The sequence below is a fragment of the Carassius gibelio genome, chromosome A9, assembly GCF_023724105.1.
Source record: "Carassius gibelio isolate Cgi1373 ecotype wild population from Czech Republic chromosome A9, carGib1.2-hapl.c, whole genome shotgun sequence".
NCBI lineage: Eukaryota > Metazoa > Chordata > Actinopteri > Cypriniformes > Cyprinidae > Carassius > Carassius gibelio.
The window spans coordinates 13,380,251-13,404,416 of record NC_068379.1 but is presented as its reverse complement, the minus strand read 5'-3'; the positions used below and the strand labels follow the sequence as shown (position 1 = coordinate 13,404,416).

Sequence of the window (24,166 nt, the reverse complement as noted above, 5' to 3'; positions counted from 1 at the left end):
GGGATCGACGGGGGAAGCATTTCTCGAGCTGGACACACACTCACACCGCTGCACATCGAGACCCGTCCCACCCCAGGTGTGGATGCTGGGACCCCTCTCAAACTTTCAAACCACTATCAAAAACACGACCTTTATTGATCCATAGAAGCCCCCCGTCCAGGCCCAGCTGGAACGGTCACTGTGTTTTTTCTCTAAACAAATATATTTGGAAATGTTCTGTCACTGTTTATGGGAATGTGTGCGCGAGGCGAATGTTTGAACTGATACCGTGGAAACAGGCGATGTTTAGAGCTGATAGTCTCTCCCCTTTAATTGTGGGAAATGGGTTTCAGATGTGCGTCGCCCGCTGATCACTTTCGGCCTGGGCTCCCTCGTCATGTCTTATAAAACCACTTCAAGGAGTGCCTGATCCGGGGATGATACCAGGGCTGGGACGGAGGCCTCGGCAGCTGCCTAAGTACTCCTTTGGGTCCCTCTGAAATAACAACAGCAACATTAGCAGTAGCTGAGAGCTCCATCGCCACATTTTTCAAATTTGAAATCAATTACTCTCCGTTTAGTCTTAATGAGAACAGATGCAGAAATTATTGGCTTTATTTAATATCGTTTACTTGACACGGATTATGGTTTGGCCTATACTTAGCAGCTTTTCATGCACTGATGAATCATAATTGCTGGCAGAAGGGTGATGGTTAAAATAAGAAATGTCATTTTATGTGAGTATAGGGACTCAATAATGGGGCTATGAAGCTGGTTTATGCTCATATTGTGTACTTTCATCTGATATGGGAGACTGTGTTGCCCTCTGTTGGAGAACAATTAAGGATGCTAACCATGCTAATAGCAACTACTGTAAAGATTAAATAAATATAAATAACAAATAGCTGCTGCTGTGGTAAGGATTTTATTTATTTTGATGAAAGGTTGATGGAAAGTTCACATCCTTATTTCATACTCTATGCTGGCTGTTTTATGACTGTATTTTGTAGCTGCTCCATTGTGAAAGTTTATTCTAATTCTAACTGCTTTAAGGACACTTAATGAAAAATGTTTACAAGGTTGCAATGTCTCCACTTTAGTGCGCTGTATAAATTGTAAAACGATATATAAATGGTATAAACAGCCCTATTCTTAGCTTTAGAGAGTAGAGCTTTTGCCTCTTTCTCATAAACCAAAGTCACATGCGAGTTATGGGCTGTGTTTTTAATGCTCTCTAACGATTTCTCTTTGTTTATCACGCCATTAAAGCTTGGCAGCAGGTGGATTCTGGAAACTGGCCCCCCGACACACAATCTCCATTTCCCAGAAGGAGAGGAGAAAAAGGCCTCGTTGCTTCCAAGGGGTACACATCTCTGTGGTTTTCTCTCTTTAATTTGACAAGTCATAGTGTTGCAGTATGGCAGGCTCAAGTGACATCATCGCCCAGCTTGGAACGGGCCGCTGTTAGTGCTTTCAGCATGTGTTGTTGATTTTGGACCAGGTGTTTGAAGTACTTTGCAGAACAGGGAACCAGCCTTCCCTGTGTGGTGGTGAAAGAACCCAGTGTGTGGCCAAAACTGATTAAGAGGATGCTTCCACCACCTGAAAACAGGAATGCAGAAATCTTGTTGATCTCTCCTGTGCAGTATGACATGATATGTGGTGTGTTCACTGTATTTTAAGACCGCACTGGTGTCTTAATCTATTACATAGGGTAGTTCACCCAAAAATTTTAATTCTGTCATCAAGTACTCACATTCATATGATTCCAGACCTGTATGACTTTATTTTTACTTCTTTCTGTGGAAAATATATTTTGAAGAACTGCCCATATTAAAAGTCACTGTGGGGTCCAAAACAACACTGAACCCTACTGACTTTGATTGTATAGACTAAATTAATGTTCCTTATAAAAAATAATTAAAATTAATTAATTAATGTTTCACAGAAAACAGAAATAATATAGTGAATTACCCCATTAAATAATGTTCCTTTATACAATGTGAAATGTTAAAATGTATTAGTAAATGCATAAATTAACATTAACCTAAATGTTACTGTGCTTAGCTCATAGAAAACAGATAACAAAGACACAAAAGAAGATTTTTTGAAAAAACGTGAGTATGACTTGTCAAATTAAAGTGACTCCTCACTGACTTCCACAGTAAGGGGAGAAAAACAAAAACAATGGGGACTATCACTGTTCGATTAAAATTAAAGCATGACAAAAGATTATTAAAATATTTTGTAAGAAACAAACTACACTCTACATTTTTTTAAAATACTTTTATTTCATTTATTTATATTATCTGCAAGTACAGTTATTAAAAAATACACTTTTTTCACAAGGGAAACAGAGAAAGTCTGAACAGATTACTGATTTGTCAATTCATTGATGCTTTTATTTAAAGCAGTTTACAGAATACGGATACAGTCCTTATGAAGTAATTTGGGGTCAAGTGTTTTACTCTAAGGGGTTATTAGTTTATGGATGACCCACTGTGGGGGTTTGAACCTGCAAAGCAGCCCAGGTCTTCAACCACTAGGCTGCACTACCCACTATTGTACTATTTAAATTATGCATTCAATAACATCATTACATTACCTTCACCTAAAACTACAGTTGCACCAGAATGCTTTCACGATTCCTTACTGAAAACCAACTTCTGGACACACGTGGTTGTGCTTTGTGTGTTTTCCATGTCAATTCGGTACTTCAAACATGCTGATGAATGGGCCTGGGGCGCAGGAATCTGCTCACTGTGTCTCTCACCCTCACTTTGTCATTCATTGGTATCATAAAAGACCACAGGACACCAAGTGATGATCTTATAAATGTATTTATACATTTGCCCTGAAATGGAGCGTTGAACATTTCTCCGGCTGATCGGACGTCCGAGTGAGTTTCCCAGCCCTGGGAGAGGAAGGTTTTAGGGTTTATTTTGGAAGGTCAGTAAGAGGTGGGACAATGACTACAGGAGTCATGGGTAATGGATTTATCACAGGACTTTGACCTTTCATGAGCCGCATTACTTCAGGGATCCATCTGTTGATTCTGGCAGTGACACAGCATTCAGTATGACCCTGTCCCCAAACTCATGGCCCGTGCTGTCCAGTGATTTATAGAAGTCAACACTCATGCTTGTCATAAACAGACAACAATGCCATCTGCTGGTGACTATCTACTTCAGGGTTCTCCTAGCTCTGTCCTGCAGTCTTTAGCTTCAACCCTAATTAAACACATCTGAACCAGCTAATCTAGGGCTGTGTTCGAAATGACATACTAACATACTGCCTACTGCCCAGTATACAGTGTATACTGCCTACTATTTGTTTAATTAAGAATAGTGTGTGAAACAGTATATACAATAAGCAACTAAATGTTTCAGAGTAGTATGCTACAGTGTTGTCACATGACAAACACCGAACCAGTTACCTGTTACTTTACAAATAAATGTGCTAACCATTCTTTTAACAAAGGCTTGTTAATAAGGGTTCATACTAGTAAACAATGCTATATTGCCCAATTTAACTAATTTCATAGTTAATTAACTTTATAGGCCTATTGAAAAGAACTGAATCAACACTGAGCTGTCTTTAACTGAATAACGAAAAAGTGATAGGCTATATTCTAGTTACTTTAAGTGCAAATAAGGTGGCAGATATATACTTCAGTACTGTGGTACATTATAAAACACAGTTTAATAACATGCTGAGTGTAAATTCATATTTATTAATATTATTAAATGGATGCCACCTTATTGGGACAATAAAGCACTTTCCACCTAACCATATATAACACTGTATTATTAATGAACCACTTTATTTCCAATGTCCTAAAATTTCCTGTTTTTCTGTTTAAAATAAATACCTTTCCGATCTGATATGTGATGGGAAAAGGGGAAGAACGAGTTTTGGCAAAAGACAAATTCGAACTCGTTTTACTCGCTACTTCACTGATTCTGCAGATAAACTGCCATCTTCTGCAGCGCTGTTAAACCCATTTCTACCTGCTTTAAAGCTAAATTGAATTCTGCTTGCATAGCTTAAATATTATTTTTATTTATATATTATACACTATTTATATATTTCTGCAATATTATTATTATTTAATATCTTTAAAACGATCTGTACTGTAGCCTTTAAAGCGCTATTATTAATATAGCTGTTAAACCTTAATTAATAGCAGTAATTATAATTTCTAAATTATGCTGCTGCTTAAAAGACTTCCCTTTGAAAGACTCTGTTGAACAGATACACATCAGTGCAGATCAGAAATGAGTGAGGGAAGGAAAGATCACTGTTTACATTTTAACACCCCTTAAAGGGTGTTTAAAGACCTTTAGGTTGAAATCATGGGAAAATTTGACTACGCTATGGTTCAAGTTTCCATTGTTAGACTATGATGTATATGACCTTAGATTCAGCACCAGCTGGGGGTCTCACTCTGCAACTCATCAGTGGGACATTTAGGCAGTTTGTTAATGTGTACTTCAATGCATCTGCACCGAGCCTGTGAAAGATATATTATTTACTGTGAGTTTAAATACACAAAATCCCACATTATATCCCCAGAAATATTTCATGGTTTGCTTTAATTTCTGGAACTGTTTTTAATAGGATGTTACACCAGTGGCGGCTGTTGGGGAATTTTCTAGGTAGGGCACCCCTTCCAAATATTTGAGCATATATCAGAGTATGATTTATCCCAGTAACAAAAGGAAAAAAAAAATATTAAGGCTTGAAAAATTTTACATAAAGATACGTTTTACCAAGTTTAAGATTAGGTTTGAGGATGATTCTCACAGAACTTTATATTCAACAAGCTTTCTACAAGATAGATTAAAACATTTTTTTTTCTTTTTTCATAATTCACAATTTATGTATGCAGTGCAACAGTAAAAACGGTGATCCCTTCATTAAATATAGTTTGTCTACGTCACACTATGATGTTTTCCTCCAGATATCAGCATGATAACAAATGTTATATTGATTTTATACAAGCTTAACATAGTTAAATACAGTAGAAATATAGTAGGCTACTTAAATTTAGATGCCTGTTTTTGCTGTATTTCGCCAATGAAAATAGTTCCGCTGAGCAACTCAGGATGGTGTTTTCTTATTGAATGAATCTGTTTTTTTTTTTTTTTATTAATGATTTAGTGACTCACTCATTTCAACCTTTTTTTGAATTAATCGATTTAATCTAAATGACTTGCTTATTAACAAGTGATTGCTGCCACATAGGCCTGCCACCAATATGACGGCTTTAATTTCACATTTCAATTATCTTTACATGTTTTAAATCTTTTCAAATATCAATTTTCAACGTTTTACATTTAAAACAAAACATTATTTATGCATTTGTAATGGCTGGTTATAGGCATTCATGTCCCAGAACCATGTCTGTTAAAGATCGCTTCTTTAGATAAATGTATAGATAAAAAAGATTAATTATGTATATATATATATATATATATATATATATATATATTACAGTACTGTACATAACTGTACATGAAAGAACAGTGCTTTACAAAATACTGTAATACAGTAACATTAAAACATTTGACATTAAATTACTGCCATCCAGAGTAAGTTTAAGTGAACCATCTAGTCAGATTTCAGGAGGAGCCTTAAAGAGCAGGTCATATGGAATTTTAAAGTGTCCTAATATTGTGTTAGAGTCCCCTACAACAGGTTTAAATTCATCTAAGGCCAGAAAACATTGTAATTCATTCAGAATATACATTTAATATTATAATATTTCTTCAATGATTTTCGAAAAGATTCGTTCAAAGCAGTTCTGAGCTTATAAAGTCTGTAAACTATTTCCCTATGCAATGCTTGTCGGAAAAGAAACACCCATTACCATAATTCGTTTTTTTCTCCGTAAACAAATATGCTATAAAGTAAAAAAAAATGGCATCAATATTAACTTATCCCAGTCACTCAATCGTAAACTCCATCACAAGCAGGGCTTGAGCATGACGTTTCTCAGTGGTAAGTTTAAACTTTGTAGGTGGTACTTTACGAGATGAGACAGCAGTTTTATTGCATTCATTTTTACTACTATTTACTTTGAGGTGCATGTGTGGGGACTGTGTTAGAATGCCCAGTGAGGCTGAAAACACAGTGTCTTCCTGACATAACGTAACACACTAACTAGAGGAACAGTTTGTGGGCAGGTCAGAGTGTTTTATTTCAAAAGCAGGCGGGGAATATGCAAATGTGTTACCTTGTGACATATATAGGTTACAGGCAGAAGTTTCGAAAAATAAAATTTGTTAAGGCGGTTCAGAATCGACTCTTTCTTTTGAGAGACTATATCTTGATTCATCATGCATTTTTCTGATCAACAACTCTGATCAACAACAACTGCAGACTGTTTACATTGAAGGATAGCTATGTTGCAAACTTTTTTTTTAAACCCATATAACCTGCTCTAACATAACATAATTTGACCAATCATAAGCCATAGAGTAGAGATTATGTGTCCTTCCTCCACCTTGTGTTGTTAATAAACTAAATCATTTAATTTACAGTGGTATAATTATTGAGCTCCCCACCAAGGATCACGTGATTGTAAATAACAAAATGATTTCCTTGAAGTGATAAACAAATGGCCGACGGCCACTTTTTTAAATAAAGAAAAAGAAAAGAAAAGCTCCTTTCGATTTGAAAATTGAACAATAGAACACAAGCAATCATAAATACTGAGTAACTTACATTTTAGGGTCAACATTGTTAGTCACCGTTTGTCTACTTTTGCCAAAGAAAATAACAGAAGCGGTAGATTTAACCACTGCATGTCTCCAAGCAGCAGTAGCTGTTTTCCTAACGAATTAGTTCAAAAACAGTGATTCAATCCAGAATGACTCACGCATAAAGACAGTGGCATGTTTCACTTCTTTGTGGTTTTGGGCAATTATTTTGTACATAAATGTAGATTTTACATCCTCGTATAACATTCTTCTATCTTTTCGTTTTCTCTATATTAATTACTACCTATTGATTTGTTTATTTATGTTTTGCAGTTTAGACTTGTATTATGTTTTGTGTTTATTGAGGAGTGTTTCCTATTTAATGCAATAATAAAATAACAACAATAATAATTATTCAAACTTTTTTTTTTCTTATGTGTGTTTGAATGTAGTATCGGTTGAATGAATGATGAATGAATCGCTTATAAATAGTCACGAGTCACTTGTCGCCACCTACTGGCATACTGATGTGACCTACAGAAAGGCTAGACAGAAAGTCCTCGCTCCTACAAAGACAAAAGGAGTGACACGAAACCAAAGTTCGAGGACCGGAACAACCTATTAAAAAAATCAGCATAGCTAATTAATGAAGTGTGACACTTTTGAAAATTATACCTGGATAGTTATAATAGTTTTGTCACGTTGCAGGTCCCCTCAGTGTAGTCAAAGTGTTACAGATTTCTTCCCCTCATTTTCTTGAGACAACAGATGCCATCTGGTGTCTTTCAGCTTCAGATACAAACATACAAGGCTTTCAAGTGATAGCTGCCCAGTTCAATATAGCGTCAGGTTTATATGTATGACAGGACTATACCACGTCGCACTGTGCATGGCTGTCAAGCAGCAGGCTTTGATCAAAGGCAGGTGTGTCTGTGTTCAAGAGAGCTCGGCCAGTCATATTGAGCCTTTCTTAGTTTTAACCAGTGTAGGATCTTCATTTAGACCTGTCAAGGTTAAACAAAGCTGGCAGCTTTTAATTGTTTTTTTTTCTCTCTGTACAGTTTCTATGTTCTTGTTTTCTTCTTAATATAACAGTTCAGCATTTACTCACCTAAAATGCGTCGGTGGCACTGTTCCAAAATAAATGATGAATTTAAGTCTACATCTGGAGTGCCATTTGGACAGGACCAATATGTACACTTGTATAACTTTTACGAATTTTTATTGTGTGTGAGTATAGTGCTTACTGTTTACTTTGTGGTCATAAATAATGTTTGTTTTTTGTTTTTTACAGTGTATCTGTTTGAACACTAATTTCATGCTTTGTACTTTGTGTGTGTGTGTGTGTGTGTGTGTGTGTGTGTGTGTGTGTGTGTGTGTGTGTTTCTGTTTGGGATGATCTCGTCTTATCATTTCTGTTGTCCAGCTGCAGTATCAGTCATGTGTTGCCGCCCACCTGCCTCTGGCTGTGCCGCTAAGCCTTTTCTGGAGTCCTGATGGACAACCCTGTGATAAGAGCAGCAACATGATCTCTGTGTTTGCTTTTGATGTGACCCACAACAAAGAGGTGGACAGATTCTTGTGCTTTAAAGGGCAAGAGAAATGAAACAACCACAGTTTAATGTTCACGATGACATAGTGGATTTCATTGAGTTTTTTTTCTTTATTGACATTGGCAGGGATCCTACACTAGTTCTTTCCCATAAATCCATGAACATGTTTTGTAATTAATTGTGGTAGGTGGGGTATTTGTTCTCTACACATGCAGTTGCAGTGAGCATTGAGAACATTTCAAAAATTTTTATTACATAGTTCCATTAACTGTATTTAATACCTTAACATTTCATGGTGCTAGTTCCAAGTATTTCAACCTAAATGTGGAGAAATTGAGTAAATGAAAGTGACGTGACACACAGCCAAGTATATGGTGACCCATATTCAGAATTCATGCTCTGCATTTAACCCATCCAAAGTGTATACACAAACACACACCCAGAGCAGTGGGCAGCCATTTATGCTGCAGCACCTAGGGAGCAGTTGGGGTTCAGTGCCTTGCTCAAAGGTACCCAAGTTGTGGTATTGCCCGCCCAAGACTTGAACCCACAACCTTAGGGTTAGGAGTCATGTTCTCTAACCACTAGGCCACGACTTCCCCTACATGGTTGTCCTTCATATGAAGAGCTTTTTCCTCCACTAACAACTGGGGAGGTATTTGTTCAGAGGTTTCTCTGTTGGCAGCAGTGTCTCGACTGAAAGCAGGATTCTGTCATGAATGAGAATATAAGACAGATATGGACCCCAGGTGTGTATAATTTCACTAGCTCTTGCTTGAGGTTATTAAATATTAGCCTGAGGTGCTGAAGTACGTTGCTGACAGGGGCAATCAACAGCTCTCCCTATCACCAGGATTTTTCTCTTCTTTAAAACTCTTGCACTCCTGAGACTTAGTATATGGCGCCCTCTTCTGTCCTTAATGTAGTGAACAGATTAACTAAGAAGTGAATTTCAGAAACGTTGAGAAAGCCAAGCTATATATTAGTATATTAGTACTGTGTCAGATATTCACTTGTGGCTGTTCATTTCCTCCATTTAAACATTTAATTTACCTTTGCTTTCATCTAACACTTACTAAAATTAACTTTTAAAAACACTGATGATGTAATAATAAAAAATGTGATTCAAAACACATCTGAAGTATAGATTTATTAATACTGTGCTGTATTTTTTTAACATGATTTTTTTAGATATAATTTTAACACTTTTTCAATATATAAAATAACTTTATATCATATTGATTATCAATTTTTAATATGAATAACCCAGTGTACATGTATCCCTATATATGAGATCAGGGAACATATGTGATGTTAAGCATGCAGCTGGACTGTCACCCAGTTTTAGACAAACTTTGCTTTATTAGTTTTATAGAGTGCATTTTTTATAACTAACCACAAGGTGGTGGGAGAATGCAAAGAGTGACATACACAAGGCAGATGTAGAATCCATTAGGACAATGATACTAAACACACTTGATTAAACTGCTATATCTAGTCATCTGGCTTCATTGAAACATTTTCTGATAACGAGTTTACTGTATATCTGGGACGTAACTCACATGTTCTTGCCTTGACTCGGTAACGTACTCCCCAATAACAGTTGTCTCTCAATGCATGCTGTGTTGCTGATTCATATCTGTAATTAGGTAAACTTTTCAAATGCTGCATCAGAAGCCCTTCAGAAGAAATGTACTGGACTGAAAGAAGAGGAGAAAGGAAAGAATATTTTATTGTTCATAGACATTTCTTTTCACAGTAACTGTGTAAGGTTGCTGCAGTAGGTGAATATTCATAACCCTCTGCATATTCATTAGACAGGTGCTGTTCTGACTGCAGTACTCTACTGTCAGTTCTAGCAGTGTGATGCTGCATCGTGGGCAATTCCTCTGAGTCTCACAGGTTCCTTGTGTCTTGTAGTCTTTGGAGTGTGTTTTGTTATCACACTATGTGCATTGTAATTTACAATTTGTGACATACTATATTTTCAAAGATAATACTCTCAATATGAGCAGTGAGTGAATGTAATGTATTGGTGTTGGTTTGTTTTTTTGTTTTATTTTGTGCCATAATGTGCACTATGCCACGGGTCAGTTAATTGTAACCCTCAAATACAAATAAACGCTTTGCAAACATTTTTAAGACTTTATAATATAATTAACTCAAAGTATTATAATTCAAATGTAGTAGTCAAAGGTACTTTGGGGCGTATTAAAGTTGATCTGTCCTCCCAGCTGTTATGATCAGACAGGCCTTCTGTCATTTGGCAGAGCCACAGATGGGAGACCAGCATGGGGTCAGTACCAAGAAGACAAAGACCACTACCTTTTAACTTACACAGAAAAACAGTGTGTTTCTGTGCAAATTAATCTAGCAGTCTAATAAACCTGGCATTGTGTATTAAGAAAGCTGCTGGCTCTGTGACAAACTGCTCACTGCTTTTGTTCATCCTCTTTTTTAAGTCGTTTTGGATAAAAGCGTAACTCTTAATGTAAACAGGATTTGATACATTTCATATTTGAATTGCATTCATCAGGCAGAATGAATGAAAAAATCTCTGTATGACATTTAATGAGAATTTTGTGTATCCTGACAAAATATTAGTATATGAAGAATGATTCAATTAGGCTAATTATAGAGCAAATGTTAATGTTGACTGCTTTAATCCAGATTCAAGCGGAATAGAGCATCTTGATCCAGGAATGAATTTGTGTTTCCTTTCAATAATCTAATTGAAATTTAAAAGCACTACTCATGTAACCTCCGTTTCTGCCAAGACAGAGTAATTTGCTTGCAGTAAGTGGTTCCAAAAATCAAAAACATGGTAAATTTTCATTCCTTTTATGTGGTTTAAAAATATATATTTTGAAAAGTGTAGAAAACCATCTGGGCCAAAGATTATTAAATTATTATTTTCCAATTTTTCATTGCATTTATCTTGGTTATATTTCTGATGATTGTTTTCTTTTTTTTTTTTTTACTATTTCAGTGCTAAGTAGGTTAAATGTAAAAGGTGAGGAGATAATTGTAGCCTGTCTGGGAATAGCAGAACTATAGTTGGCTCATGCGGTCTAAAAATTCCACCTTCTGAAGTGATTATGTGGACGCAGGCGTTTGTTTCTATTGGTGCTTTAGTCTGTCATTCGTCTTCTGTAGCCCTGAGGTTGGCTAATTACACAGACATGATGGGATAATCCCGGTTAACGGAAGATGATGTCAGATTGGTTTGGCTCACCACAGATCCTAGTTGAGGTAGGCAATGCAAGACTTCAGTCACCATTGCAGAAGAAGTGGAGGGAGTGTCTGACTGCTCTGGAATTTCCTTTCTGATGGGCCGTCAGTCCACCTGCTAACATGCCTATATAACTAACCAAATGGAGCTGCACTTGTGACCTGATACGTTCAATCTCTATTGCGACGTCTCCGCGCGCGCAGGGCCGTTTGATAACACGTTGTCGCGCGCTCTGCGATATGGGGACTGTGCTCTCTGTATCACCTATAGCAACTAAAGGGACCGTTCTGCAAGATGGAGAAGACGAAGCCAACGGGAAAATAGAGAAAAGCCTAAAAAAACAGTCAGTGATCGTGTCCACGCTCGCATTTAAGCGACTAGTGACTGCATCAGGTAAGAAAAAAAGTGCCAAGAAAGTAAGTCCGAATCCTCTTCCACTGCCAGCGAGCAGTCAGGTCGAGCATCTGAATCAGGAGAACTTCAGGAAATCGCAACAGTCCGAGAAGAAAACCAAAAATGGAGCTCTTGCGGTGTCCATTCCCACGGTTCCTCACCATCTGGACCATGACCAGGACCAGTCCACTCCAGCGGCGAAGCAACTGGTGTCGGTTCAGAAGCAGCCCAGCAGCCGGTCGCTCGTCTCGCCGAGGCGCGTGATCGTCCAGGCCTCCACCGGGGAGCTGCTCCATTGTCTGGGCGAATTCCTGTGCAAACGATGCTGCAAAGTCAAGGAACTCACCCCAAATGCGGTTATCCTCTGGTTCCGAAATGTGGACAGGACTCTGCTGTTGCAGGGTTGGCAGGACCACGGGTTCATTACGCCTGCCAACCTCGTGTTCGTCTATCTCCTCATTAGGGAAACTGTAACCGATGATGTTGACAATCCACGTGAACTCCAAGGGACTTTTCTGACCTGCCTCTATCTGGCATATTCCTACATAGGAAACGAGATTTCGTACCCTCTCAAGCCCTTCATGGTCGACACCAATAAGGACGTGTTCTGGGAACGTTCGTTAGATGTCATCGATAAACTGAGCGGCAAAATGCTGCAGATTAACGTGGATCCACACTTTTTCACAGAGGTTTTCCAAGATTTAAAAAACAAAGGAGATCTTAAGAAGGATGGAAGCGATCTGGACCGCTGAGTGTGATCAGAATCTGAGCAGAGATCAATTACTACCGATTAATTGGATGTAATTGTAATCAGCTCTGCCTGACTGTTGCATTGCACCATGAGCCGATTAATCAATTAAGTATTTATGACACTGTTGTGTTGGCTTTGTTTTAACAGTAGTATTAAGTAGCCCGGTGAAGTGATTCATAATTGCCAACATCGCTTCACCGGTGTAGCTGCAGTTTTACGCATGTCGTATAGATACATCAGTTGCTGTGATTCACAATCATTCATAAAAAGGGAAGACACAACGTTTATTAACTGTCAGTCTCATCTGTCATTTCTAAGTTATCTGGGTCTCTATCCTCCTGAGATCTAAAGATATGTTGTATGCATTAGATTTGTTTTACATAATTTAAGTGATTGGTGTTGCCCAACAAAATGTATTCATTTAGTTCTAAATATATATATACCATTTATGGAATATTGTATTGACCATATTATTATTAAAACGTCTGGACGTTGCTTTATCAAGTCTTGAAAGATACTGTGGACAGATGACTGGGTCTCAGGAGGGTAAAGGCTCCAGTTGAAAAGATGAATGGAACTATCCAAGGTGCTGACCTGTGTGTGCTCAACTTACTCTACTGACAGACGCCTGTCTCCAGCCATTCTGGATCTGAAACTTGAAAGTGTTTTCTCTTCACTGGGATGTGCCAATTCATGTGTGATCTTACTGTTTTGATTCATTCACACTGGTTTGAAAAAAGGGCAAATCATGCTTGGAGTTCATTTTATACTGCGACGTGATTCTTCAGTGCTCTTGCTTGAACGAAATAAAACCCAGTCTGTCTGGATTTCTTGATCGATAATAAACGCATCGAGCTCATTAATGCACTGACCACGTGCCATTTGACTAAATATTATGGTATGATTATATAGCATCCATTTAACTTTTTCACTCTTAACTTCAGTTGATCTTTGGGACAAGGCACCCCTCCATCATCTCTACTGTGTTCAATAAAACTCACAATCTCTTATACACGCAGTCACTTTGCTTATTCCTTCTCTGTTTATTTTACGTGTTTTTTATTTATTTTTATTTATTTATTTGCTCTTTCAATCGTTTCCCTTTGATTCCTAATCATATTTTTGAAAATTTAATTAATTTATCTTATTATCAATCTAGTTACTTTACAGATGGATCAATCCTGTTTAGGACTTCACTCCAATGCTAGCCTACGTAATTTTTTTTCTTCTTTTTTTTCTTTTTTTTTTCTGTGGTCTTTTTTCATCGATCGTTAACCAATCCCGTTCAACTGAAAGCAAAAATGAGCGAGTCTCGCAGAGTTGTGAATAAAATACTCGACATGAATGATCTTCGAGTTCATTGGCTGGAATTTGCTGCAGTCTGTGAGAGGGGTTTCTCTTGGTCAGCGGAAGACAGTGAATTGGGCCTTCGTCTCTCCAGTCTGTCGCTATAGTAACCGCAGGATCGCTCGTTCACGGCACCGCGGAACCGCGCACGCTTTGTCTTCAAGCCACATGCACGCTAGAAATATACTCAAGGAGACTATTTTGTGTTAAGCAATTTTCAAGTAGCTCGCAATCAACACCTGTTACAGTTTTGTAACTATTTTGAAATCTCCTGTTGTAAGCATCTCTCTGTCTGTCTGTTAATCTGTCTGTCTACATATATATATATATATATATATATATATATATATATATATATATATATATATATATATATATATATATATATATATATATATATATTAAAGTTGTAAATAAGATTACTGGAGTACTTTTTACAATAAAATACTATTTCTGTCTTTCAACTTCACAATGTAACGTTTAAATTAAATGTGTTATACTTGCCAATTCTTAATGAAACCATTTTTACTCAAAATTGCTTTGACAAATCAGAAAAGACTGAAATTGTATTTTCTTGTGAAACATACTCCGAATGTTTTATTTACAATGTTGAAAAGCAATTTCAGATCATTGTTAGTTCTTCTTTTTTAAATTACAATTTTCAGAATTCTATTTTAATTAAAAAAGGAAATCTTTATTCAGTTCTGAATTGTAGACAATTGATTCATAATATTCAAAAACAATATCAGCGACACTAATATGATGTATGATTGTTCATTATTAGTTGCACCTTAGAAGCTTCCAGGATCCTTAGTAAATAAGTGATTACCCACGGACCCTAAATAAAGTGCCAAGTACGTTATGTACGATGATTAGTTCTTTTTTTGTCCTTGTTTCCTTAATCTGTCATAAGGCTTTTTTCCAGTAGTCACGGTCATCTTGACCTTAACGACACTGTGCCCTGCTATATATACTGTATATAAGCGTTCTTACCTAAGGTTTTCCACTAACTGATCCCAGATTAGTAGAAATATCACACTGGAAATCAAAGTGTCAGTTGTAATACTCTTTTGGCAGGTCAGTGAATAAACACCTTTACTATGAGCACATCAAAACAAGCCAGTGAAAGATCTCCTCTTCAAATAGACAACTTAGTTATCTACATTACACCATTAAAAAGAAGAAGAATATACTTATTTTTTTCTAAGGAATAATTAGGCCAAACATTTAAGTGTAATCATTTACTCACCCTCATGTTTTTTTTTGTTTGTTTTACGAAAAAGGAGACATTTTGAAGAATGTTCATGCTGCTTTTTTCATCTGATGAAGATAAAGACATAGACATCCAATCAGAATCAGTCCTGCTTTAAAGTACTCAAGCATTTAAACTGACAGACAACAGAAAACTAATAATCAGAACCTTATCATCACGTTGGTGTGAACGCTTATTGTTATATTATACAGTTACCTTTTAATGTATCGCTCTTAGTGTAAATGTCACATGAAACAGATAACAGGTTTAAAAAAATAAAATAAAACATGAATAATATAAAACATTGCAAATGGGATATTCTTTGTCTGAATATTTAAGCATTCAGTATGGAATAATGAGCCACAATCGTGATTACACTTTTTTTTTCAGTCTCTCTGGGGGAGAGCGAGATGGAGGATGTAGAGTCAGAGTGGGCGTTCAGTGACTGACTTGAATGGATGATACATTCAATACCACCCACTGACTGGGAGTTAGTCACTGGATCACACAGACAGATTCAAAGCAGTACTGCTCATTAAGGTTTCTCTAGGGGCTACCAGCCAACACCCCTCTCTCCTGTCACAGAGGGTTGTTTACCAGAAAGACCATTATTTCAGCAGCTTTTTAGGGGGCTAATAACCATTAACAATCCTGAATTAGATTGATTGCTCTTCAAGTTCCTTCAATGATAGCATTTATCATTGACTCAACATGACCAGCAAGTGGCACCAATTTAACTAAAACATTGGGCCTTTGTAAATGCCTTAAAGCAGTACCAGTGTGTGAGTTAAAAGTATTTGAATATGTTAGATTGTGTACACTTGATTAGGGCAGAGGAGATTTGAAATGCTTTCCTCCAACCTGTGTGTTATGCAAAAGTTGGTGCATTGGGTTTAGGACAGATAATATCCAGATTAACTCTTGTATATTAATCTACTCAATTACACCCTAAAGCACAGGAGAGTTTATTATAAGAGAATAGATTATACACTCCTTGTTGTTATGATTTACATTTATCTCCCATCCCCTACTTCTCTCAAATAAAAATGGGTTACTATTTTTGATGTAATAATATCTAAGAATTTAGCATGTATTTACTACTATAATCTGATGTAACTTTTTGTAGGGTTACATATAAACAGATCAAAACAGCATTAGAAAGTTATAAACATTAAGAACATTCATAAATTGTTGATTATTTTGAAGATATATTAAATTAATACAATTATTATAGTTCGAATATAGGGGAGGAGAGGGCTAATTGTCACAACAAATTATTATAGTATGTGTTAAAGGGGCTGTTCAAAATTTCAAAAACTGTTTTAGATGTGTCTACACAAAAACTGACTTCCAAAAAGTGTCAAGATTAAGCAAACCCCTGGAGGATCCGTTTTTTTTTTTTTACACTTTTTTTTACATCTTAAGCTCACATACAAATATTGCTTTTGACTGAGCGAAAGCAAAGAGCCTGGGCAGACACTTTCTCTAAGCTGGAGTCTGTGAGCTGGATTTAAAACAGGTCCAGTTTGTCAGTACAAACAAATCCTTAAATGACGGAGCCCAGAAGAGCTGCTATTGACATGCCGATCACACTGATGGGACTTATGAGCCTCCTCACAATGCACAGAAATCCTGGAGAAATACCTCATCTATGACGTCAAATGAACTACCAGCCAATTAAACAAGAAGCCATTTCCACAAAGTAGGAAATGCATTGCCATTTGTATATCTTAGTATTCATACGTTAAGGAAAATGCCGGGATTCCTTTCTTACTTGCTTGTCTCTTTCAGTATTTTAATATATGAAGCTGAAAGAATATCCTTTGGCGCTGTCTCTCTAAAAAGATGTAGATATGGTTGAAAATAGATACATGGCGTCCTCTTGTGTCCACATTGTGTAATTGTAAAACGAAGAGCGCGCACACGCTTTTTAGGCGATGTATAGGCCTGCGGCAAAACCCACTCACGTTTACTTAATTATATATATATAGACCAAGTGTATTTTTATTATGTAAACTACCGGTATAATATACTAATATTGTATTATAGTTATTATATACGAGTTGTCTGGAACGCAGCATTAGGTTAACATTTCACCTTTAACTTTATTCAAGTGCAATGTGAATATAATTAAGGCTTTTGATTGTACTTTATTGTACACTTTATTACTGCAAATTAATTAATTAAAAAGGGCAGAAAACAAATAAAATAGAAATGCACATCTAAATTTAATGACTGAAAAAAAGAATAAATAAGAAATGTAGGAAATTTACTTAAACCAGTCATGTATTGGACCCGGAAATAACAGATATTAGGCCTATATAGTAGGCTATAATATTCATTTATAAGTATTATATTATATTATATTATATTATATTATATTATATTATATTATATAATTATATTAACATAAAACTGTTTTATTTGTCTATGCACTTAGGGTTTCACGATTACTTCAGAGCAGATCAGTGATAAAGATCAGTCGTAAGATCGTTTTTACAAACTTCCTAGACTTACAGTACGAAGCTTTTGGGAAACGCAGCCCTGTAAGTTTAAAAACTCAAAATATTATTGTTAGTTAAAAAAGAGATTTTATTAAAACCATAAGCTCATAAAATGACTCGTTTTGGAATGTGGCACTTTATAACAGAACCATACCGTACATACATACATACGATCAAGCCGTGATCTCTTCTCTTCTCTTTCAGGTCAGAAGCGGCGCAAATGCTTAGCCTGTCAGAAAACGGGACATCAACGGGGGTGTGGTCAATCTGTGCCGCACCCAGTGTAAACAGAATCGCTGATAATAATGATAAAAATTAGCGAAGCGCTCCAGTGAAACAGTGTTTTTTTGCTCTACTTGCTACGGATTCATTTTTAAACAAGACAGTAGTCTAGGATGCAGGCTTTTCAGAGAGACAAGTAAACCATTGATGCAGCGCTTGTCTAATACATAATGCGAGTAAACTTGTTTTACCACTAATGCATTGTCTGCTCCAGACTTTTCTGCAGAGAGAGACTAAAAAACAGGATAGAAAATAGTATTACTTCTAAATTATGTTTTTTTAAATATAAAATCACACTTATACGTGAACCTCAGGGAACATAATAAAATAAAAAAATGCAGTTCATGCCAGCTTAATGATGAATCAATCAGTGACAAAGTACAGTATTTGTTTTCCATAGTGCTAAACTGCTTTCTTAAAGTGATGAACATTAACAATCCACCAAATGTCATTCCCAAATTATCCATCAAAAAAAAAAAAGAAAAGAAAAAAAAGTAATTATCCAGCAAAAAAAAAAAAAGAAAAAAAAGAAAAAAAATTCAATTATAGTGATTATTGATATTAGGCCTATTTAGGTTATTTAAACTGTTGATGCTGTTAACGCAATTTAAATGCGACGCAGACACGGCACCGAAGGGTCCTGGCGGTTGCAGGTTGTGGCTGTGATAGAGGGTTGGAGGAGATCCGGGCCAGTATGAGAACCCCGACGGACCAGCACCTGGGGCAACCAGACTGAGCTTGGAAATGCCTGAAAACTGGATAGGAGCGAAGTTACTCTGGAATTTGTAAATAGCTTGTTCGGTTGAGGAGGGCTGGCACACTTGCGCCAAGCCGTTAAAGTCAAATTTGTACGCGTAACGCTTTCCGTGCACCTTGGTCATGATGTTTTTGTCGTAGTAATAGCGCAGAGCTCGGCTCAGTTTGTCATAGTTCATGTTCGGTTTACTCTTGCGCTCCCCCCACCGTCTGGCCACCTCGTCCGGGTCTATCAGTTTAAACTCTCCATTGGTGCCCTCCCAGCTGATGCAGGTCATATTGGCGCTGTCAGACAGCAGCTCCAGAAGAAATTGCCAAAGCTGGATTTGTCCACTTCCTAAAACGCAAAGCAAACAGAATCAGTATTGAAGAGTGAAAGTAAATAACGGACACTCTTTTATGTTATTAAACTACAAAAACAGTTTTACCGAGTTCTTGGAATGGTTTATATGGTTCTTTGGAGATGATGTATAATGGCTTCTTGGTTCTGCACCAATATAAAAATCTAAGGGTTCTTTATGGATCCATTATTATTACTACTATTATTTTATTATATACATATTACAGCGTTAAAAATGTTCTTAAAATGCTTTTTACACACACAGAATAGTAAGATTTTTACACTGTAAGATTATTTTGGGAACAAAAAATGCTCAATGGCATCACAGGCGAAACCCCTCTTTTGGAACGTTTAAGAGATGGTTTTCTAAAGAACTATAAATATATAAATATATCAAAAGTCTAACAATGCACACAATAGCATCGTCCTGTTTTAAAAAAGCAAGAATCCATCGCAACACTCACCTTTTTGCACGCCTGTGTTGATGGGAGTCCAAGAAGGGCTTTTGTTTTCCTTCAGAAGATTTTCTGTGGGGTCTGAAAGAAAGCGTTTAAAATACGTCTGACATTTTGCATATAGCTTTGATTCACATTCTAAATGCCATCTGAAGATATTGGGGTAACATTACTAAAACGCAACAGATGCCATAAACATATTTCCCCCGTCTGTATTTTTATAATTTGTACTTTTAGAGAAAACACGCAATGTCACCCTTCTATAAATAACAAATCGCGGCAAAAGAGGTTAAATATTATGAGTATTGTCGTGTTGCTGCTCGATGTATTTGCCCAGACTTCAGCGCTGAGGTCAGGAAACGCGTCCAGGAAAAAGGATATCCGATTTCCGACAAAAGAGGACACGCGTTCCAGATGGAGAAGTCACTGGCGATGGCGCGCAGCATTGCACCCGCATACCCCTAACATCGCCCATTTCTTTTTAGTCATTTCATCAATATTTCTCATTTTACGAAATGAGACAAAAAGACTGTGTAGGCCTACCTGAGAGATACATGTTAAACACAAGGCTTCCTCCACTGTTCTGTCGCATTGTGGTGGTGGACGTGAAAGGGTAGGCTTTCATTGTCGTAAAGATTTTTATTAAACTTTATCTCAAAACTGTGATCTGGAATAAATGTGAGACAGATTGAAGTTTCCAGGCAACTGTCACAAGCCCCATCTCTGAGACAATATTCAGACAGCAATTTCCTTCGGTGCAATGGTTTAATTAAAAGAGCAATTTACCTCTGTCATCCCTCCCCGTCTCCACAATAAAAAAGGAAGCGATAGAAATTCGGCCTTATCAATCCACCATCAAGGTTTAATAAAGTTTCTGCGTTAAGATCAGAGTTTCTATGGAGAATTTAAGTGTTTGACATGGAAACCGGTTCAGATGCTTTTTATTTCCGCCTTTTTGCCTCTTTGTAAACAGAAAGGCCTGTTCTATGTTGGTTGAGAATATTTACCTTTTAACTATGCCTAAGTGCGTAATGGTAAACAAGAACATTTTATCCCAAATTTATGCTGCTTTAATACGCTATAGATGGTATTGTAAACCCCCTGCCCTGTTTATCACTTCTTTTGGACTGTTACATAATGCAGGCATATTTGTATACTGGTTATTTATTTATTTTTATTTTTTTCATTTTAATATGGCTTTTCTAAACTAGTGTAATATTCTGCCTTTCTAAATTGATGATTTTTTATCATGTGACACATTTTTATTACGAAAGTTTATTATGAATTTCATGTATTTTTCATGTGCGTTTTTTACAAAACCAAATCTTAACAAATAGTAGCATAACAGATATAGATTTAGGTTCTGATGTAGAGATTGTGAGTGTTTATTTATTTAAAATAACAACACCAAAAAAAATAGATTGGGTTCAACCTTGACAATAATCCCACATAACCATGCACTCGTGAATTAATTGAGTAACAGAAAAAGAAAAGAAATAAAAACGAGAATGAAGATAATTTTTTTATTATATTTACAGGGGTGTGTATTTATTGTTTAAAACTGACAATAAGGGTGGTTAAATACCTTGTAATAAGGGCTAAATAATTCTCATGTCAGGTCCTGTGATTGCATTCTGCTCATTGTGTGTATAACCTGTATACATTGTAAAATAATTGACTGCATCATCTTTAACTGTCAGAACAGCATAATTACCAACATGAACAAACATCACATGTAGCCTAATCATTTTACTCTTCTTGAAGTTCTTGCATCGTTCTGACGCGCTCTGTCGTGTTGTCTCTGGCGTCCCAGACTTGCTTTAGCTGCCTGAGTCATTAAATAGATCGCAGGCAACTTAAAACAAGCCCCGGATGCAAGTCAAGGATTCAGTTTGTCCACGCGACATACTGTCAGCTCCTTCATCCTGGTGCACGATGAATACTCCTAAATACAGTAATTAGGAAATCACGGGAAAAGAAACTAGACAATAAAAATGTAGAGAATAGTTGAGAAATCTGCTATAGAAGATAATTTAATTATGTTTTTAATATCAAGGGATAGCTATTAAAGATTACATACTGTAAAAACAGAACGGTTAATTTAAGTAGATTTTGCCTGAATCCACAGTTTATTTGCTCTGTTTATTTATTTATTTTTCAATAAACTGATTTTATTTTTTTTTATTTATTTTTTTTATTCAAATGTTTGTGCTAAAATGATCAAATTAAATTTTAAGATGAGGCCTTGCTGGGGATTGATAAATAGGCTAATATAATAAATTAAACTACAAATTAATCATTTGTTGATAACCAATTGATAAATTACCAATAGCCTATGTAAAATGTCCATGTTTTAATAACCGTACAAATTTGTTCAGTAGTGGGTAAATTGTAACTTCAGCGCCTTTTAGGCTATTTGTTATTTATTTCAGTTCAGGGATCGGAAAAAAAATAGTTCTAAACACCGTTAATGTGAAGCAGGAAAAACACTGGAAAATTAGCTAGTCATAGCCTATCAAAGTATACATAGCACAAACAACATTGTAATATAGATATTTAACAAATTGTGTTACAGTACTCCCCTGTCTCCCCTTCTATTGTTGATGTAACCAAACCTTGTAGTCAGGTTGATTTAACTCTAATGAATACGATTTTTATTTAAATATTTTACTAGAATATAACGAATCAATTTATGTTATACGTTTAAAAGTACCCTAGCGTATTTAGGTCATTTATTTAAAAGTTTTACTGTGTGCCGTTTAAAAGGTTTGATCTGTGATTCATAGCTTTATAACCTGTCTGCCATTTCCTGCTTAACACTAAGCACAGTGCCGGTCTATTTCCTGATTTGCTCCCTTAATAAGTTGACTTACCCCGTCCTGTTATGTCAGACTGCAGCCTGTCTCAGATCCAGCTGCTTTCAGCACTCTTGTCTGTCTTAAAATCATTGACCTTAGAACGAGTGCTACACTTTTAATCAGCTCGTAGTGAAATGTGTATTTGATAAAGGTGTGTACGGTTGAACTTTTAGGAGATCCTGGACTGGGTGTGGGAGCGGGTTTTCAAACAGCAACTGCTCCGTCCACGTCTGATCCTGTGAGGGGGTGTGTGCAGCCAAATACAGCGTCCTGAACGGTTACAACACAAACAAGTAAGAGGCGGAATCTCACCCGGATCCCAGGTTTACGAACCATTTGATGGGACGAAGAACCCGCACTTCCTAGCACATAGTTAAAAAGATTCGTCCATTGCTCTAGGCTGTTTTTAACAATGAAAAAAAAAAATATGTTCGACATATACAGGTGCATCTCAATAAATTAGAGGTGCATCTCAATAAATTAGAATGTAGAAAAGTTAGTTTATTTCAGTAATTCAACTCAAATTGTGAAACTTTTGTATAAATAAATCCAATGCACACAGACTGAAGTAGTTTAAGTGAATTGGTGGGTTTTTGTTAAATGTGAGCCAAAATCATCACAATTAAAAGAACCAAAGACTTAAACTACTTCAGTCTGTGTGCACTGAATGCATTTAATACTCAAGTTTCACAATTTGAGTTAAATTACTGAAATGAACTTTTCCATGACATATGGATTTATGGAGATGCACCTGTATTTAATCAGCAAAGGTCAGGACCTCGGACAGCTCCAAACAAACCCAAATGAGTGAGACTCCCTCTCCCACATCATTCATTTGTTGTACATTAACCCCCCATCCCCCCACCCCCTCCCCTGCATTTTCCATACTTATGGGCTATAACATATGTTGCAGAGATATATATCCACATTTTTCTTTACTTTTCTTTCTTTATCGTCATCAACCCTGTACATGGCTCAAGAACAAATAATGGGAAAGAATGGCAGTACCAATATATTTCTGTAAACTGTTTTCAGCCCACATTTATAAGAACGTAAAATATTATTACTGCATTGGTAATTGTTAACTGCATTTGAATGTTTTTATTAAAATAATGCAAATAATTTAAATTAATGTTTCAGAACTCAGTTACTTTGCTTGTTTTCCATTTCCTTTTCCATGACTGCTATGTAGAATAATTTCATTTTGAAGTATTTAGTGACAAAGTCAATCCACTGTAAGTAGGCCTACAATACCGTAATAGAGTATTCCTCCTCTGTAAATACAATGAATTGACAAAACAGTAAAAATACATGATACTACAGCGGGAAGTTGTCTTCTGTGATAACGGTACTGTACATGTTGTTAACAGTGGTAGTAGTATAAAATACAGTGGTCAGCTGTGTGTGTGTGTGTGTGTATATATTCACACCGCACATACAAATGCCAACAAACATTAACAAGTTGGGTGTTGGATTTAGAATTTTATGAAAAATAACTGTCCTGTTCACACTGCCCCAACAAACTGCAACAAATTAAGAGTACACATATACAAATAATTTACATAAATATGTAAAGTAAAATAATAAATATTAAAATGTTAAAATATTTTATTTCATTTTATACGTATTTAGATTTGTTATTAGCTTTCTGTATATAGTACAGACCAAAAGTTTGGACACACCTTCTCATTCAAAGAGTTTTCTTTATTTTCATGACTGAAAATTGTAGATTCACGCTAAAGGCATCAAAACTATGAATT

The 24,166-nt window shown here is 36.2% G+C and overlaps 2 protein-coding genes across 2 annotated transcripts; one reads left to right on the top strand and one right to left on the bottom strand.

The window, feature by feature from the left end:
* Positions 1-11,432: 11,432 nt before the first annotated feature.
* Positions 11,433-13,622, top strand: LOC128019663 (cyclin-dependent kinase 5 activator 1-like). The gene has a single exon (XM_052605769.1). It carries the CDS (start codon positions 11,708-11,710, stop codon positions 12,611-12,613), a length of 906 nt encoding a protein of 301 aa, XP_052461729.1. The 5' UTR covers positions 11,433-11,707; the 3' UTR covers positions 12,614-13,622.
* Positions 13,623-18,489: 4,867 nt separating this feature from the next.
* LOC128019664 (protein FEV-like) lies at positions 18,490-20,485 on the bottom strand. Its single transcript, XM_052605770.1, has 3 exons — positions 20,092-20,485; positions 19,558-19,629; positions 18,490-19,090 (listed from the first exon to the last, which is right to left on the bottom strand). The coding sequence occupies exons 1-3, from the start codon at positions 20,171-20,173 to the stop codon at positions 18,537-18,539; spliced, it is 708 nt and encodes a 235-aa protein (XP_052461730.1). The 5' UTR covers positions 20,174-20,485; the 3' UTR covers positions 18,490-18,536.
* Positions 20,486-24,166: the final 3,681 nt, after the last annotated feature.